The sequence below is a fragment of the Mytilus californianus genome, unplaced genomic scaffold, assembly GCF_021869535.1.
Source record: "Mytilus californianus isolate M0D057914Y unplaced genomic scaffold, xbMytCali1.0.p SCAF_2, whole genome shotgun sequence".
NCBI classification, from domain to species: Eukaryota; Metazoa; Mollusca; class Bivalvia; order Mytilida; family Mytilidae; genus Mytilus; species Mytilus californianus.
In genome coordinates this window covers 86,746,595-86,766,641 of record NW_026262668.1, presented here as the reverse complement: position 1 = coordinate 86,766,641, position 20,047 = coordinate 86,746,595, and the positions used below count along the sequence as shown (strand labels likewise).

Sequence of the window (20,047 nt, the reverse complement as noted above, 5' to 3'; positions counted from 1 at the left end):
TGTTTGACACCCAAGCTGACAAGTGAAGCCATATAATTATGCATGTTAATTGATTTACAGGTAAAATATAACTTCAGGTAATGTGAGTTACACCAGATGCCTGAGATGATATGTTGGGCAGAAATTTTTCATTCATGAAAAATTTCATACACGTGATTATAATTTTCCTCTTCAACCGGAGGTCGGGAGGAGACTCCTGAAAACAGGATTATTGTACTCCTGTCGGGAGGTTCACATGTATGCTATTCAAACCATATCATTATTATTTGCTTTTATATATAAATCAGAAATAACCAATTTAAAATGGAAAATTTTAAAGAAAAAAAAGGAAAAAAAAATCCCCCCCCCCCCAAATTTTTTGAACCCCCTTATGATTCATCGCCCTCACACTCAATCCCAGCTTTCCCTTTGTGGTATGGTACCTTGCAGTACAATTTTAGAGAGATCCATTCACTTGAACACAAGTTATTGTCTGGAAACTAGGTAAATGCTTGTTTTTTTGTCCCTTTTTGGCCCCTAATTCCTAAACGTTTAGGGCAATTACCCCCAAACTCCAACCCAGCTTTCCCTTTGTGATATGGAACCTTGCAGTACAATTTCATAAAGATCCATACACTAACACACAAGTTATTGTCCTGAAACTAGAAAAATGCTTGTTTTTTGCCCCTTTTTGAACCCTAATTCCCCAAATTTGGAGGAAATTACCCCCAAAAATCAATCCCAGTATTCCCTTTGTGATATGGAATCTTGTGATACAATGTCAGAGAGATCCATACACTAACACACAAGTTATTGTCATGAAACTAGAAAAATGCTTGTTTTTTGCCCCTTTTTGGCCCCTAATTCCTAAAATTTGGAGGCAATTACCCCCAAAATCAATCCCAGCATTCCCTTTGTGATATGGAACCTTGTGGTACAATGTCAGAGAGATCCATATACTTACACACAAGTTATGTCTGGAAGTTACAAAAATGCTTATTTTTGGCCCCTTTTTGGCCCCTAATTCCTTAACTGTTAGTACCATAACCCCCAAAATCAATCCCCACCTTCCTTTTGTGGTATTGAACCTTATGGTAAAATTTCATTGAGATCCATTCACTTAAACTAAAGTTAGAGTGCGAAAACTAATGTGTATTCGGACGACGACGCCGGACGACGACGCCGACGACGACGACGACGCCAACGTCATACCAATATACGACCACAAAAATTTTTTTGCGGTCGTATAAAAAGTAAGTGGACACCTGTTCCCATATGCATTGCAAAATAGTTTTAAAAAATCACTGTATATATGAAAGACGAGATAAATTCTATACACATATAATATGACACTTAACACAACAACAACATATATAACATACATGTATATGATTTTGAAGCAAAATATAAAATATTAAAAATTCTTACAATTACATTGATAACATGAGGATATAAAATCTTTGGTGAACACTTGATCTTAACAACATATAATAAAACACATATAAATATATTTAATAGAAGATGTTTATCAGGAATTGTTGATCATATGAACAAAATATTAATGCTAAATCAGGAACATTCAATATCTCAGAAATTTTTGATATTTATTTCATTTCGAGTAAAAAGTCAATTTTTAGATTACAGACTGGATGACATAGTTAAATGAAAATACATCACATTCTAATAAAATTAAAAAAAAAAAAAGATGAAAATTTGTTTGATGCAAAAACACCATGCAATTGTCTCTAACAATGAGAAACACTAGATTCCACATATCTAGTACATGATCTATTAAGATGCTCCTTTCTTAAGAATGGTGTCACTCTGTATAACCAGCTTATGATATGATTTTAGAAATCTGGAAAAAAACCAATAACAAAAAGAAAATGCATAAAACATTTTTTTTTAAAACCTTATACAGATAGTTTGCAATTTATCATTTTATCTTTGATCCCAGCTGAACTAATTAACTTCATTAAAACATGGTGTCAGATATTATAAATATGATTGGATAAATTTGGATTTTGAAGATCATAAAAATGATTCGTAAATTGAGAAAAAAAATTAACGCAAAATAATTTTCTAAGTTAAATTCAAAGCTTAGCAAGAAAACAAGGTTTGTCAGACACAGAGTAAATTAATTTGTAGAAGATGACAACCCTAAATATTTGTGATAACTTTCCTATCTAAAATAGTGAAACTTACAAATTTGTGCTCAGGCACTTCTCTGTGCAATGTTTGCATAATAAATAACCCTGAAAAAATGTAAGGCATATATGCAGGAAGAAAGACAACAAATTGGTTCAGAATTTCCCACAATTCACCATGAGCAACCATCTTCAAGAAGTAATGCATATTAAAGGGGAGATAATTCCACACTCGATTAACCTTGAAACTAAAAGTGAATGTTAAAATATATGGTGAGCACCCTTTTTCACACAGAATTAACATAATCACATCTTAAAATAGTATCAAATTTGAAATCTCTCTAGAGTAAAATATATATAATAAGTACATATATGGAGATGTGTTATGATTGCCAATGAGACGACTATCTACCAGAGAACAAAGGACATGAATTCAAGAAACTATAGGGTACCATATGGCCTTCAACAATGAGCAAAAACCCAAGATTAATTACTTTTTCATTCAAATAAAAATAACTGGAAACTAGGTATGAGGTATTTGCCTAAAAGTCTTTTCCGATGCTGCCCAATAAAGGATTGTCTAGTAACATAAAATAAGATAAGGGATAACATGTGTATCATACTATAAGGTATAAGTTTTTATATATACTTGATTGTTTCTGGGAAATCTATTGAAATGATCTGTTTGGGACTGACTGTCATTAAAGAAGTATGTAAACAGATATAAGAGGGGGAAATTCTCATTCCAGGGTAATTATTTACTGTAATTAAGTAAAAATTAATGTAAAATAAATAAATTTTGAAAATTGAAAAGTACAAAAATAAAACCTACCAAATATTCTTATAAAACATTTGAAAAAATAGCTAATGAATTATAATGAAAAAAGTGAGTAACATTTAATCAGTTCTCTCCTTTTTATCTTCTGCTGATTTCTCTATAGAAATATTTTGCAGCTGTTCATGTATTATAACTCGTGTTACTGATAAAGTATGTATGACAAGATGTGTGGGTTAGTGTTCTTCAATGAAGACTGCACACTTATGTTTCCTTGATCATGGTTCGTCCCATGTGTACCTATCTACTATCACCAGACACAACAATGATCACTGCACCATTATAGTAAGATTATGTTTTTTCCTGGCTGCCTTGACTGTCCCTGATGGTAGATCTTTCATTCCTTCTGTAAATGTGATCTCTACTTCTGATCCACCAAACAAGGCTGGGATTCTGTTAAGTAAAAATCAGTAATTTTTTTCAACACACTTGTCAGCTTTCATTACTTTTACAAATGATAGAAAATAGAAGAATCTTATGCAGAAATCCATCTTTTTCCAGCTCTCACATAATAAATTAGATTACTTGTTTAAAATCAAGATTTGGGTGAGGAGAGATACATACTGCAACCTTTCCTCCATTCAATGATTGTGTGCCTACTCACAGTTAGGAAATGTTTACATCCTTTCTTGTCATATATAACAGATAGTCTTTATGTTCATATTGTTGGTATTCTCTGCTGTTTTACAAGTGATTATACCTCCACCTGTTCAATTACATGCTATAAGTAGACTGTTTATATCTATTGGCGTGAGCTCCCTTTCTATTTTTATAAATTTTAGATTTTACATTTCCAAGTTATGGGGTTTTATTTATTAAAAAAGGGTGATTTTCCAATTTTCGGACCATAACTCAAAAATGCTTTGAGCAGTTTTCTTGAAACTTTGGTGAATTGTTTATATCTATTGATGTAAGCTCCCTTTCGATTTTTCAAGTTATGGGATTTTGTTCATAAAAAAGGGGGATTATCCAGTTTTCGGACAATAAACTCAAAAGTGCTTTGAGCAGTTTTCAGGAAACTTTGGTGACTATTTTATATCTATTAAATTAACCTCCCTTTAGTTTTTTATAAATTTCTGATATGACATTGAGGAGTTATGGAACTTTATTCTTTGAAAAAGCGACGAGCGTATCATGCACTCATGGCGCAGCTCTTTATTACTGGTGTAAAACATTGTACCAATAAAATATATAAAGCATCCCCACTAATGGGTTCTTTGTACTTACGAATTCTGTATCTGAACTTCTGGTGGTTTTGATGATGAATTTTCAATGGCTAAATATGACTTTGCTACAAGTTCTATCAAATGATCACACAAAAATACATAGTCTCCTTTCTTACTCCACAAGTCTCCATTCTGTTGCTGAAAACGTAAAGCACATAAACTATGTGACAGGTATTAATAGGATCAATATTAAGTCCAAAGAACAATTTCATGAAGATGGTGGAAATGGGACTTTTACAAATTTGGGAGAATTTCTTCATTTATTTCTTTGATGACAGTGTCAAGTTTTTCTATTTTCAGTTAAAATGGAGGCCATGCTTGATAGAAGTAGGGACAGACTATCTATTATAGAAATGAAAAGGCATCACAAATTTATTATTTTTTAAACTTTAGTAGCAATTGATTCTTATCATGATTGCTCACAACTTTTTTATATTGAAACAGTTATCCATCAAAGGAAATAAGAAAATAATTAAACAATATTACAGTCACATACAGGACTAGCACAAGTCAAACGATATATCAAATAGTTGGTTTGGGAAACCAGTAAAATGAGGATATAATTTTGACTATAAGTAAAAATATGCTTGATTTTGTCTTAGAACAGTCTTTCCATTCTTGATAAAGAGCTGTTATAAGGGTTCCTGAACATACTGGAAATATGACATTATCAAATAAAAAAAATGTGGAATGTGTCCATGGGACACAGATGATGCCCCTGCTTGCATATCATATAAAGATATAAAGGGACATAACTGAAGAATGTAAAAGTGACGCTACCAAAATTTGTACTGGATCTGAGTTTTGTGGTAATAAGCATTGTGTATAAATTTCATAACATTTGGTTGAGGCAAACTAAAGTTAAAGGGAAACGAAAAATTCAGCAATTTTTATGTTTATAAAGGGGCATAACTCAAGAACGGTAAAAGTGACACCACCCAATTTCGAACTTGATCTGTATTATGTGGTAATAAGCATTGTGTATAAGTTTCATAACATTTGGTTGAAGCAAACTAAAGTCAGATAACGGAAATGAAAAACTCAGCAATTTTTATGTTTATAAAGGGGCATAACTGAAGAACCGTTACCTTGACGGCACCCAATCTCAAACTTGATCTGTGTTTTGTGGTAATAAGCATTGTGTATAAGTTACATAACATTTGGTTGAGGCAAACTAAAGTTAGAGAACTGAAACCAACTTTGGGACGTACGGACGTACGTACGTACAAGGGTAAAACTTAATGCCCCCTCCGCTACAGCGGGGGCATAAAAATTGCTTTACATTCATAATCCCTCACATAAATCAAATATTTGTGGTTTATAAGTTATCTTCTACAGCCATACAATCATCCCTATTTTTGATGCATTATACTCCAAGACCAATATTTGATTTGTCATTTTTTTTAAATCTCAGTTTACTCTTCAACTACATTAAGTACAAAATGTCAATACAGACTGAACATCACCATTAAAACATGGAACAAAGACTTGTTTAAGTTAGTGGTCATCCTGTTGGTAATTGGACTGAGCACATTTTTTAATGTGTTTTATTTTCATGACATGGTTAAGGGGGGATTTGTGTGTACCTAAAACTGGTTAAACCCCACCATATTTTTTACCAAGTTTGGCTATTTGAACAATGTATTGTATGTCTTTCTTTAGACCTCTTATTTTCTCATAAGAGTAAGCTGTTGATGTCGTCTGCTGTACTGTCAAATATTCCTGTTATGCTTTTTATGTATTATTGATCATTATATTTCAAAATAAACTTGTATGAATAAAAGAAAATAAATAGTTGAGCAGGGATTTTGTCAACATTATCCTTGAAAAAAGTTTCCACTCTATAAACTTGTGATAGTCACCTTCTGTATGTGAATAGCTACCACACAATCCTGGAAGGGACTGACTGAGATTCTTTGAACTTCTGAGAGAGGTATCATGTATTTTATCATCATGGTTCTGTGATCAAGGAAATGCATGAATCTTGTTGTCATTACTAGTAATTGGTCTACAAGCTGAAAACAAAGTCACAAATGTAGAAATAGAAAAAGGGTATTTTAGTTAATGACTACACAGTAAATTAATTGTTTTTGTATATCATCTTAACAAATTGGATTAATCTTTATTATATAGACAGTTTTTTCTTCCAGTCAACAAACTATTTAATCCTCATCATATAAGTAGAGTATGAGAGAAGGTCTCCCCCATTTTCACATAATAACCTCAAAAGGAAAGACAAAAAATTTGAATCCCTATTGCTGAGGTGCCAACCACAGCACAATTACACATATAAGTACAAACAAATTATACAGAACTATGCTGCAAACTTTACTTTGATCTTTTTAAATCTATTCTATAATTTGGTGCAAAAAATATTTGATTGCTGTATAATCAACATATCCATTTCTAACCTTCTATTGACAATATCAACAGCCAAAATGTATTGTGTATCAATATTGTCATACAAGGTCAACAGCCTATAAGATAAATATGCCAACAAGTTTTGTTACAGCACTGCGAAATGCTTCGATACGGATTTTACAAACCTTTCCATTAGCTCTGTGGATTTTCTTCACTAAGTGAGAGAATATAATATGATGATCTTGAATTTTATCTGCCATTTTCTGCCATTGTGGATTTTGTCGAATATTTTGATAGTCTCCCTTGTAAGGCACTGATACACTGTTTAATACAAAGCAAAAGAATATATTACTGGATATAACTAGGCAGCTACTAAATTCCTTTTATATTTCTAGCATAAAATTTTAATTTCATATTCAAATGTGTTACTATATTTTAAGATACTGTAAATTCAGATATTAATGCGAGGTTTTTATTAATGCGAATAATGCGACTTGGTGATTATCGCAATAATAAGAACTCGCATTCCGATATCTCATACGGGTATCTGTATGCAGATTTTCTTAAAATCGCAATAATTAATCTCGCATTTTTGTCCATTCTCAAAAAATCGCAATAATAAATGCACGCAATAATTTCTGAATTTGCAGTACCAGAATCTTCATGTTGTCACATTATAATTGAAGTTTGCATTTTGTAAATAAATTTCCTAATGCATTTTAATTTCATTACAATCTACTTTTCTTAAATGAACTCTTGTTTAAAATGTAAGATAAACAACTGCAGTAAACATGTCTCAGTTAACAGAATATCAAAAGCATTGAAATCAGTCTGTGTACATTATGTATATTTACAACATTATGACTTGTGGGGCAACATTTCCAGTAAACAGAAAACCTGACAGTCTTAAAAAACCTTACGTTTGACTATAAGTAGGTTTCCTATCTTTAAAGAGTTTGCTGGCAGTAAGTTTTTCTCTCATCTTGTACCTCTCAGCTTCATCAAATCTCTGTCTATATTTCATGCACTAAAATTCAAATAACAAATCGTCAGAGTTTTACCAACTACAGCCTTGCATATTTTTAATTTGAGCAAATGATATGCTGCATAATAATCTGTTTATGTTATCATATTCTCACTGGTTATATAACCTAAGATGTCTCCAATAGTCTCTTTGATGACTGAGTGTTTTTAAGTTGACTACAATTTTATATTGAAAATTCAGATATTTTTGTGATGTTTTTATATTTGTGAAAAATTGTGCCACAGTTTTTTGATTTTTGAAAGCATTATTTTGTATGCAGCATTTTCCTAAATCCCAATAAATTAATCTTGCATTTGTGTCTGGTTTTGGAATAACCTATATAAAAAAAAGCCTATTCATGTACAGTTTATGGTGAAGTATAAATTGACAAATACCCTTATCATATGTAAAACTGGAACTTTGAACTGATATTAAATGAAATTTTAATAATCCAATCTTTACTTTGACAACATTTTTTTGTTATTCAATTTGTTCATATTTATTCTTTACTCTTATTTGAAAATATTAAATAGTATGACAGAAACATACCAAAATATTCACACTATTAAAAAAAAACATTATCTTACTGAAAGAAAATTATAGGATTTTTTTTCTACACAGCAAGTCTAAACAATAGTACAGTAGCTTTATAATAGTTACCCTCCATTTATGGTGAATATCTCGTAACTGTTCTGATGTCGTTGAGAATAAAGATGAACACTTTGGCCAAGTTTTCTCCAACGGTGACATTGATGGCAGGCTAGACTTTACACGTAACAGGAACCGTTTCTTCTGCAAAAAGCATTAATCTGTGTTATATACATATATATAATAAAACCTGTCTTATAAACACCCAATAGATGTATACCCAAATCTCTTTGTTCATATGTATGAATCTATAACAATGTATAAACATACTACTATCTCACTGATGTATACCCAAATCTCATTGTTCATATGTATAAATCTATAACAATGTATAAACATACTACTATCTCACTGATGTATACCCAAATCTCTTTGATTATATGTATAAATCTATAACAATGTATAAACATACTACTATCTCACTGATGTATACCCAAATCTCTTTGTTCATATGTATGAATCTATAACAATGTATAAACATACTACTATCTCACTGATGTATACCCAAATCTCTTTGTTCATATGTATGAATCTATAACAATGTATAAACATACTACTATCTCACTGATGTATACCCAAATCTCATTGTTCATATGTATAAATCTATAACAATGTATAAACATACTACTATCTCACTGATGTATACCCAAATCTCATTGTTCATATGTATAAATCTATAACAATGTATAAACATACAAGTGTTGGTTCACTAGATAAGCCTAACTTGTTTTCTATAGGTTTTCTATCTTCAGAAATAACTAGAGGCTCACGCCTATATTACAGTGTAGTGAGGCATGTTTTTTACATAAATTTACTGTATGAAATATACATCAGCAGGTTAGGTATTTTGTATCAGCAGGTTAGGTATTTTGTATCAGCAGGTTAGATATTTTGTATCAGCAGGTTAGGTATTTTGTATCAGCAGGTAAGGTATTTTGTATCAGCAGGTTAGGTATTTTGTATCAGCAGGTTAGGTATTTTGTATCAGCAGGTTAGGTATTTTGTATCAGCAGGTTAGGTATTTTGTATCAGCAGGTTAGATATTTTGTATCATCAGGTTAGATATTTTGTATCAGCAGTTTAGGTATTTTGTATCAGCAGGTAAGGTATTTTGTATCAGCAGGTTAGGTATTTTGTATCAGCAGGTTAGATATTTTGTATCAGCAGGTTAGGTATTTTGTATCAGCAGGTTAGGTATTTTGTATCAGCAGGTTAGGTATTTTGTATCAGCAGGTTAGATATTTTGTATCATCAGGCTAGATATTTTGTATCAGCAGGTTAGGTATTTTGTATCAGCAGGTTATGGATTTTGTATCAGCAGGTTATGGATTTTGTATCAGCAGGTTAGATATTTTGTATCAGCAGGTTAGGTATTTTGTATCAGCAGGTTAGATATTTTGTATCAGCAGGTTAGGTATTTTGTATCAGCAGGTTATGGATTTTGTATCAGCAGGTTAGGTATTTTGTATCAGCAGGTTAGATATTTTGTATCAGCAGGTTAGGTATTTTGTATCAGCAGGTTAGGTATTTTGTATCAGCAGGTTATGGATTTTGTATCAGCAGGTTAGGTATTTTGTATCAGCAGGTTAGGTATTTTGTATCAGCAGGTTAGATATTTTGTATCAGCAGGTTAGGTATTTTGTATCAGCAGGTTAGGTATTTTGTATCAGCAGGTTAGGTATTTTGTATCAGCAGGTTAGGTATTTTGTATCAGCAGGTTAGGTATTGTATCAGCAGGTTAGGTATTTTGTATCAGCAGGTTAGGTATTTTGTATCAGCAGGTTAGGTATTTTGTATCAGCAGGTTAGATATTTTATATCAGCAGGTTAGATATTTTGTATCAGCAGGTTAGATATTTTGTATCAGCAGGTTAGGTATTTTGTATCAGCAGGTTAGGTATTTTGAGCTTGCTTTCAGTAACTGTTTCCATTGTTAGATATATAGTACTGTTTATTATACTTGTGATTTTTTTATACCCATATTATAGAGTTAAATGATTTTTCTGAACTGATTTTTATTACACTATCTTTTCTGTATCTTTGTTGAAAGTGGAAGGATACAGATCTAAAAAAAAACCTATTTTGACCCACCTACATATTCATTTATGAATACAATAAAATCAATCTATATAATCTTTCAATTAAAAAAAATTGTTTAAAAACAATAAACATGTTTATCCTGAAACCAGAAATTACAAGTCAAGTTATGACGGAGGTGATTAACACCTCATCAATAAATAAGAAGTGGAGGTCATTATCGACTTTCATATGTAAACATTCAAGTGACCTTGAAAAGGAAGTGTAGCATCTGTGGACTGGTCATAATGTGATGTAAAAATAAGCACATCTCATTAACCTGAATGTACCTGTGAAAAGGAAGTCATGTATATGTAAACTGGTCATAATGTGATGTAAAAGTAAGCACATCTCATTAACCTGAATGTACCTGTGAAAAGGAAGTCATGTATATGTAAACTGGTTATAATGTGATGTAACATTCATCTAAATATAATATAACATGTATCAGTATTGCTTATATTGCCAAATATGGAGGTGTAAATCATTTATAGTTTAAAAGTGTTTATTTTACTGTCAAATATGTTTTAGGAATATAGATACATGTATATACCGTAGTATTTCTGGCTAATTTTCATAATGTAGGATTCAGTTAAATATTTTAAAGCTAATATTTAGAACATCCTGATCTTTGGTCTAGTCATTGATCTCAATTAAAACTTCTATTATATAGAAACTTACCAATGCTACCCTCAAGAACTTAACAATCTTTGGTCCAGCTATAGATTTAAATTTACGTCTGTATTCTTTCCTAACTTTCCATCCATTGTGATATTTATGAATGACACCAACAGCCCACAATTCCAGCTTCTCTCTCTTAAGCTTTCTCAGTAACACACGTGCCTATAAATATCAAATGAAATAGTTCAACAGTCATTTCAGGCAAAGCATGAATTTGCATATGATGACATACCATTGAAGTATGCCTTCAAAATATTGTATATCTGAAAATAGCTTACCCATTACTAATATTATTAGCTCCTAATCACATAAAAAAAATCATTGACTGACAAACAGCTGGCCAAGAAAAACTATGCAGAGTTTTGTTGATGATTGGATAAAGTAACAGCCAAGCAAAAGGCAAACTGATCAGAAAAAATTTCTTCCTCTATATCAAACAGTCAGGGAATCCAAGTCAAAATTAAATAGTATTTTGAGGATAAAGATATGCAAAAATTTTCTCCTTTTTTCCTCAATTCACTACTAGATTTGTGAAAATATAATTTTCGTACAAAAACTGGATTTACTTTGATCGCTACCTAAAAATCTGACATTTCCTAATCTCTGTTTTATGCCAATTGATTTACTGTTTTTCAGTTTTTGAAGATAAACCTTCAAGACAATTTGTCCACATTCCTCATCAAAAACCAGTACTGATCGTGCAAGACCCTCATGGGTAGTCAAGGTCATTAAACACCCCCTCTAGTAGTAGAAAACCAGTAGATTTGTAGGTACACTTTTCAATTCAAATATTTCAGATTATGCAGATATAAAATATGATTACAGGCAAGGATCCAGAAATTTTTTCACCCATTTCGGTCATTTGGAGATGACTTAAAAGTTGGGGTTTATATTTTCAAACTATCCAATTCATACTAGATTCATGGCATCAACGAAAATCGGGATTTTGACAGTTTCATCGCATTTACTTCATGATATTTCTTTCCATTTTTCTAAAAACATTCAAGAATGCAACAGTTTAGAATTGAAAAGATTTTATTGACTTATAGGTATAGAACCACTAATTAGTTCCTACGTATAGCTGTATCTTTGTCAATAGGTGAAATATTTGGGTAGTTTTGGTATCAAATGAAAGCTTGGGGACTTGGGATCACTATAGAACTCTTGTTAAAAGTTTCTTTTGAATAGCAAGAGGCTCTCAAGAGCCTGAACCGCTCACCTGTAATTTTTTGCTTAAATCTTTCATCAATGATTATTTTTGCTTTTCAAAACATATTAATGAGTGGTTTAAAAATGCCATTTTAATGTTCTTTGTATCTGTCATATTTTCTTCAAAAGCAAAAAATGCATTTAACCCCTATGTTCCATTTTAGCCATAGTGGCTATGTTTCTTGACATACAAGAAAATAAAATACAAAATTTATACTAGATACTCTGAAACTCATTCAGCCCAAGTTTGGCTGAAATTGATTCAGCAGTTTCAAAGGAGAAGATTTTTTAAAGTAAGCACTAGATGAACAAATTGTGAAAAATTGTCTTTAAAGGGCAATAACTCCTTAAGGACACATTTGACAATTTTGGTCATATTAACTTATTTGTAGATCTTACTTTGCTGAACATTTTTGCTGTTCACAGTTTATCTTTATCATTAATAATATTCAAGATAATATTAAACCAAAAACTGCAAAATTCCTTAAAATTACCAATTTAATGGCAGCAACCCAACAATGGACTGTTAGATTCGTCTGAAAATTTGATGGCTGATAGAACTTGGCCTAATAAACATTTTAACCTCTCATCAGATTTAATCAAATTGCTGAAGTGTTTGAGATATATTAGCCAAAAACTGCATTTTACCCCTATATTCTAATTTTAGCCATGGTGGCCATGTTTTTTGACAAAACAGAAAATAAAACACAAACTTTATTCTAGATACCATGAGGATCATTCAGCTTAAGTTTGGTTGGAATTGGTTCAGTGGTTTCAGAGGAGAAGATTTTTTAAAGTTAGAAAACATGATAAACAAATTGTGTAAAATTTTCCTTAAATGGCAATAACTCTTTAAGGGATCAATTGAAAATTTTGGTCATATAAACTTATTTGTAGATCTTACATTGATGAACATATTTGCTGTTTACAGTTTATCTTTATCATTAATACTATTCAAGATAATAAACAAAAACTGCAAAATTTCCTTAAAATTACCAATTTAGTGGCAGCAACCCAACAATGGGTTATTAGATTCATCTGAAAATTTCAGGGCTGATAAAACTTCACACTTTTACCCCATGTCAGATTTTTTCTAACTCCTTTGGTTTTTTGGATATAAGCCAAAAACTGCATTTTACCCCTATGTTCTATTTTTAGCCATGGTGGCCATGTTTTTTGACGAAACAGAAAAGTAAACACAAACTTTATTCTAGATACACTAAGGATCATTCAGCTTAAGTTTGGTTGGAATTGGTTCAGTGGTTTCAGAGGAGAAGATTTTTTAAAGTTAGAAAACATGATAAACAAATTGTGTAAAATTGTCCTTAAAGGGCAATAACTCTTTAAGGGGTCAATTGACAATTTTGGTCATATAAACTTATTTGTAGATCTTACTTTGTTAAACATATTTGCTGTTTACAGTTTATCTTTATCATTAATACTATTCAAGATATTAACCAATAAAATGCTTCGCTGAGTGCAGCCTGATACGACCGCAGAGGTCGAACCCTGAACAGTTGGGGCAAATTTGGATATAATATTCAAGCTTGATACTGTCTGAATTTTGATTGTGATCAAATTTTTGACATAATATAGGTTTCTGACACAAAATAAATGTGGTAAAAGATCTTACAAATCTATTGCGCAATACTGTGCAATTGAAGATTACTTCTTGAAATTTTACAAAATTTGAAGTTTGAAAATTTTTGAAAAAAATATGAATTCCTTAAAAAAATTTGAAACCCCCCCCACGACTTTTGGAATCCCCCATTGGAGCAATTACCCAAAGACTCAATCCAATTCTTTCCTTTGTAGTATGGAACCTTGTAGTACAATTTCAGAGAGATCCATACACATCTAACACAAGTGATGGTTTGGAAACTAGAATAATGCATGTTTTTGGCCCTTTTTTGGCCCCTTATTCCTACATGTTGAGGCAATTACCCCCAAACTCAATCCCAACCTTCCCTTTGTGATATGGAACCTTATGGTACAATATCAGAGAGATCCATACACTTACACACAAGTTATTGTCTGGAAACTACAAAAATTGTTGTTTTTGGACCCTTTTAGGCCCTTAATTCCTAAACTGTTTGCCCCATAACCCCTAATATGAATCCCAACCTTCTACTTGTGGTATTAAACATTGTTGTACAATTTCAGAGCAATCGAAATACTTATACACAAGTAGGCGAGTGACAATTTTCAAAAAGAGGCTTAGTTAACAACTTTAATGCACCCACCTAACATACGGCTATATTATATATCATTCGAAAGCTTATTACCTGTACTTTCATTTTTGCCCTGTCGTCAATAATTCGTACGGTGCAATTTTCGTTAAATCAAGGTCAAAGGTCTAAACTGCATCTTGTTCAAAGTGCACATATGGAGGTTATACATGAAGGGATTTGTTTCATAATAGAAATATTCAAATAGCGCTAAAAACAGTAATCGCTTTAAATTTACCAGAACATACCTGCTTTCAAGCTATCTCATTAAGTTGACCCTAATCTTATTAAAATGTAGTTCTCTGATTTCGTTATTCTCATGTGATATATGAGCAGGCGAGTCGTGATTGATCTTACTTTTAGTCAGATTGTTTTAACCCATGTTTTTAACACTTATACATAAAATTTTGTACGTTTTTTTTTCATGTCAATTTATCTCACTTATTATGGTTGTGAGATCTTCGCACCATTAGAAACTTGAACTGAAAAATATGAAAATAAAGTGAGAAAATCGCAAAAAGTCGCTGTCAGTTCAATAACAGAGGGCTCAGTGCACAATAAATATCCACGAACATAATTTAAGATCAGATGACATTAAACCAATTAAAACAAGAGTGCACACGCTGAAATGTCTCGCCTTCTTTACTAATCATTGATATTATGTTGATAGTCCTAAATATAAAGCTTTATTACAACTGTCACATAAACTTAACATTAACCAAGTAAACTAAACATTGACCAATGAACCATGAAAATGAGGTCAAGGTCAGATGAACCATGCTAGGCAGGCATGTACAGCTAACAATTCTTCCATACAACAAATATAGTTGACCTATTGCTTAAAGTTTAAGAAAAACAGACGAAAACACAAAAACTTAACACTGAGCAATGAACCTTGAAAATGAGGTCAAGGTCAAATAAAACCTGCGTAACTGACATATAGATCATAAAATATTTCCATACACCAAATATAGTTGAACTATTGCATATAGTATTAGAAAAAAAGACCAAAACTCAAAAACTTAACTTTGACCACTGAACCATGAAAATGAGGTCAAGGTAAGATGACACCTGCCAGCTAGACATGTACACCTTACAATCATTCCATACACCAAATATAGCTGACCTATTGCATGCAGTATTAGAAAGAAAGACCAAAACTCAAAAACTTAACTTTGACCACTGAACCATGAAAATGAGGTCAAGGTCAGATGACACCTGCCAGCTAGACATGTACACCTTACAATCATTCCATACATCAAATATAGTAGACCTATTGCATACAGTATAAGAAAAACAGACCAAAACACAAAAACTTAACTATAACCACTGAACCATGAAAATGAGGTCAAGGTCAGATGACACCTGCCAGTTGGACATGTACACCTTACAGTCCTTCCATACACCGAATATACTAGACCTATTGCTTATAGTATCTGAGATATGGACTTGACCACGAAAACTTAACCTTGTTCACTGATCCATGAAATGAGGTTGAGGTCAAGTGAAAACTGTCTGACGGGCATGAGGACCTTGCAAGGTACGCACATACTAAATATAGTTATCCTATTACTTATAATAAGAGAGAATTTAACATTACAAAAAATCTGAACTTTTTTTTCAAGTAGTCACTGAACCATGAAAATGAGGTCAAGGACATTGGACATGTGACTGACGGAAACTTCGTAACATGAGGCATCCATATACAAAGTATGAAGCATCCAGGTCTTCCATCTTCTAAAATATAAAGCTTTTAAGAAGTTAGCTAACGCCGCCGCCGCCGCCGGATCGCTATCCCTATGTCGAGCTTTCTGTGACAAAAGTCGCAGGCTCGACAAAAACTGGATAAATTCAACCACAATTTTTTCATTTCTCACAATTGTATAGATATTTTAGAATAAAATAACTTCATTTTAACTATATGTATTCTTAATATACATGTCCTATCTTTAATATGCCAATGATCAACCAATGCTTAATAGATGATCTACTAAAATAGTAGATCGTGCTCTTTTTTTTTAAATGCCTGAAATGAAAATATTATGTGGCAAATCTACATTGAAATTTGAATGCAAAATCATGGCCAATTAAATTTGAAATAAAAGTGGTTCAAATGCATTTATATTTTTGTTTCTATTAGGAAACTTTACTTGTAACATTTAGCTGAAGTAAACATCAACATTAACACGGCTGTGTTTGGTTAGAGGTTGCTTACTTTTACAAAAGGTGATCAATGCTGATTGGTATATTTGTGTTGTGACACCTACACAGTAACTTCGTCCTTGATACTAATAGCTATAACTAATGTATTGTTGATGGGGATTGCCAGTTTTCCTGCTGAAGGTCGGTGGTTCCTTGGGCATTCCATGGGCCTAAACCATTTAAAACTGATTGCCGCAAAATACTTTAGAAGCCAAAAGTGCTAAACTGAAAATTGCGTCAAACACCAACAATCAATCAATCATCTTTATATTAAAATGTATTTATATGTAAACTATTCAGGGAGTAAATTTGATTAATGGAAATGTATATATTGTTATTGCGAATTGCTAGATTTCCCAATTCAAAAATTAATGTAAGTAAATATAATTGCGAGGGTCTCAATTTATTTACAAGAAATTACGTAGTTGGATAGGATTAAATATATTGGCCAGGCATGAAGAACATTTCAGTGGCTAGCTTATAATAGTTTTCACTTCCTAATTCAATGCAAGATGCAGTATAAGCAACCAAGAAAACATACAAATATTGAATTATCAAAGTTTCGCTCCCAAACTTTTCCCTATATGCACGAATTTTCTGTGTATTCTATCCTTTAACATTTTTGCAGTTTTAAAATTTGTGTTTTTCAACATAATATCAACTACATACAAATTGTTTTAACAAAGAACAGCTAAAAAAGCAATTTTTTGCAGATGGCGGTATTTTGGGCAACTGCATGGTTGTTATAATTGGCTGTTTAATTAACAAGAAGCGTAATTGCAGTAATTAAATGATGTCAAAAACATCCTTAGCACTAACTAAAATATGTTATTTTGTTTTATGGTGAATAACAGTTGAATCACAGACATAAAATTTGATTTTCATGCATTTTTGTCATTTTCAATGGAATTTCTGGAAAACAGCGCTATTTATCAAAAATCCGACATTAATATTTCAAAGTGCTTTTGATAAGTTGCTATTAACATCTGTTCTAACAGATTTCCATATGTCCATCCAAAATGTCATTATTCAGAAGACAGAATATGCAAAAAAATGCTGACTTCTTGTAAAATTAGAAGTTTTCTGTCCTTGACCTTTCGTTGTAATTTGACAGAAACTGCACCATACGAGTTTTTGACGACCGGGCAAAAAAGGTAGTGCAGATGATGTGCTTTCGAATGGTATATGATTTAGCCGTATGTTAGGTGGGTGCTTTAAAAATAAAATTTTATGGTTAATGTCACTCGTCTTAAGCTATTATCCTGAAACTAGAAAAATGTTTGTTTTGGGCCCCTAATTCCTCAACGGTTGGGACCATCATCCCCAAAATCAATCCCAACTTTCCTTTTGCGGTATTGAACCTTCTTAAAAAATTTCATAGAGATCCATTAACTTAAACTAAAGTTATTGTCCAAAAAAAAAACCAATGTGTCTTCGGACGACAACGCAGATGACGTAGACGACGTAGACGACATCATCCCATTATACGATCCCAAAAATTTTTTTTGCAGTCGTATAAAAACTGCAAAATTTCCTTAAAATTACCAATTTTGTGGCAGCAATTAAAGGTATGTTGAATTTTTCCTTAAAATTATCAATTTAGTGGCAGCAACCCAACAATGGGTTATTAGATTCATTTGAAAAATTTCAGGGCTGATAAACGACAAAATGTAGGATCGCTATGTCTCGCTTTTTCCACAAAAGTCAAAGGCTTGACAAAAAGTATATAAAATTATAACAGGAGGGCACATTTTCCCTGTTGTTCAGATCAGAAGTACCTGTTTTTGTACTATCAAACTTCTGTTAACCAGTACGGTCTAATATGCAATTAAAGGTATGTTGAATTTTTCCTTAAAACTACCAATTTAGTGGCAGCAACCCAACAATGGGTTATTAGATTCATCTGAAAAATTTCAGGGCTGATAGAACTTTTCCTTCTAAACACTTTTACCCCATGTCAGATTTGCTCTAACTGCTTTGGTTTTTGAGATATAAGAAACTAGAGGCTCTAAAGAGCCTGTGTCGCTCACCTTGGTATATGTGCATATTAAACAAAGGACAAAGATGGATTCATGACAAAATTGTGTTTTGGTGATGGTGATGTGTTTGTAGATCTTACTTTACTGAACATTCTTGCTGCTTACAATTATCTCTATCTATAATGAACTTGGCCCAGTAGTTATAGTGGAAAATATTTTGTAAAAATTTACAAAATTTACAAAATTTATGAAAAAATTGTAAAAAATTGACTATAAAGGGCAATAACTCCTTAAGGGGTCAATTGACAATTTTGGTAATGTTGACTTATTTGTAGATCTTACTTTGCTGTACATTATTGCTGTTTACAGTTTATCTCTATCTATAATAATATTCAAGATAATAACCAAAAGCTGCAAAATTTTCTTAAAATTACCAATTCAGGGGCAGCAACCCAACAACGTGTTGCCTGATTGGTCTGAAAATTTCAGGACAGATAGATCTTGACCTGATAATCAGTTTTACACAATGTAAGATTTACTCTAAATGCTTTGGTTTCAGAGATATAAGCCAAAATCTACATTTTACCCCTATGTTCTATTTTTAGCCATGTCGGCCATCTTGGTTCGCCGGAGGGGTCATCGGACACATTTTTTAAACTATATACCCTAATGATGATTGTGTAAAAGTTTGGTTAAATTTGTTTTAGTAGTTTCAGAGGAGAAGATTTTTGTAAAAGATTACAAAAATTTACGAAAAATGGTTAAAAATTGACTATAAAGGGCAATAACTCCTTAAGGGGTCAACTGACCATTTTGGTCAAGTTGACTTAATTGTAGATCTTACTTTGCTGAACATTATTGCTGTTTACAGTTTATCTCTATCTATAATAATATTCAAGATAATAACCAATAAAATGCTCCGCAGGGCGCAGCTTGATACGACCGCAGAGGTCGAACCCTGAACAGTTGGGGGAAGTATGGACACAACATTCAAGCTTGATACAGCTTTGGATTTGGATTGTGATTAAATATTTGACACAGCATAGGTTTCTAACACAGATTGAATGTGGTCTAAGAACTTAAAAATTTTAAATTGGACATTCACCTATTATGGTCCAATATCCAAAATCTAAATACATGGTTAGATTCAGCATATCAAAGAACCCCAAGAATTCAATTTTTGATGAAATCAAACAAAAGTTTAATTTTGGACCCTTTTGACCTCAATGTGGACAAAGTTGATAATGGGGCCCAAAAATCAAAAATCTAAATACATGGTTAGATTCAGCATATCAAAGAACCCCATATATTCAATTTTTGTTGAAATCAAACAAAGTTTAATTTTGGACCCCGATTTGGACCAACTTGAAAACTGGGCCCATAATCAAAAATCTAAATACATGTTTAGATTCAGCATATCAAAGAACCCTAAGAATTCAATTTTTGTTAAAAT

General features: G+C 32.1%; 1 protein-coding gene and 1 long non-coding RNA gene across 28 annotated transcripts in view; one reads left to right on the top strand and one right to left on the bottom strand.

Annotated features, from left to right (window-relative positions):
• Positions 1-403: 403 nt before the first annotated feature.
• The window catches only part of LOC127730361 (unconventional myosin-Ia-like), a 102,499-nt gene continuing 82,855 nt past the window's right edge, over positions 404-20,047 (bottom strand). For all 4 annotated transcript variants that reach the window (XM_052238732.1, XM_052238731.1, XM_052238734.1 and 1 more), the window contains 7 exons: positions 10,977-11,138; positions 8,233-8,364; positions 7,469-7,575; positions 6,734-6,869; positions 6,050-6,202; positions 4,189-4,325; positions 404-3,354 (listed from right to left, as the gene is read on the bottom strand). In XM_052238732.1, coding sequence (XP_052094692.1) covers positions 3,231-3,354; positions 4,189-4,325; positions 6,050-6,202; positions 6,734-6,869; positions 7,469-7,575; positions 8,233-8,364; positions 10,977-11,138 — 951 coding nt within the window. In that variant the 3' untranslated portion in view covers positions 404-3,230. The remainder of the gene's footprint in view (positions 3,355-4,188; positions 4,326-6,049; positions 6,203-6,733; positions 6,870-7,468; positions 7,576-8,232; positions 8,365-10,976; positions 11,139-20,047) is intronic.
• On the top strand, positions 8,929-10,970 carry LOC127730375 (uncharacterized). Of its 24 annotated transcripts, none has more exons than XR_007995078.1 (8): positions 8,929-9,101; positions 9,168-9,255; positions 9,344-9,436; positions 9,569-9,651; positions 9,718-9,761; positions 9,850-9,942; positions 9,985-10,023; positions 10,090-10,970. It is a non-coding gene; the product is annotated as an uncharacterized LOC127730375 (long non-coding RNA). The 24 variants fall into 24 exon arrangements; XR_007995066.1 differs by having other exon boundaries at positions 9,344-9,453; positions 9,586-9,651; positions 9,696-9,761; XR_007995083.1 differs by having other exon boundaries at positions 9,344-9,453; positions 9,564-9,607.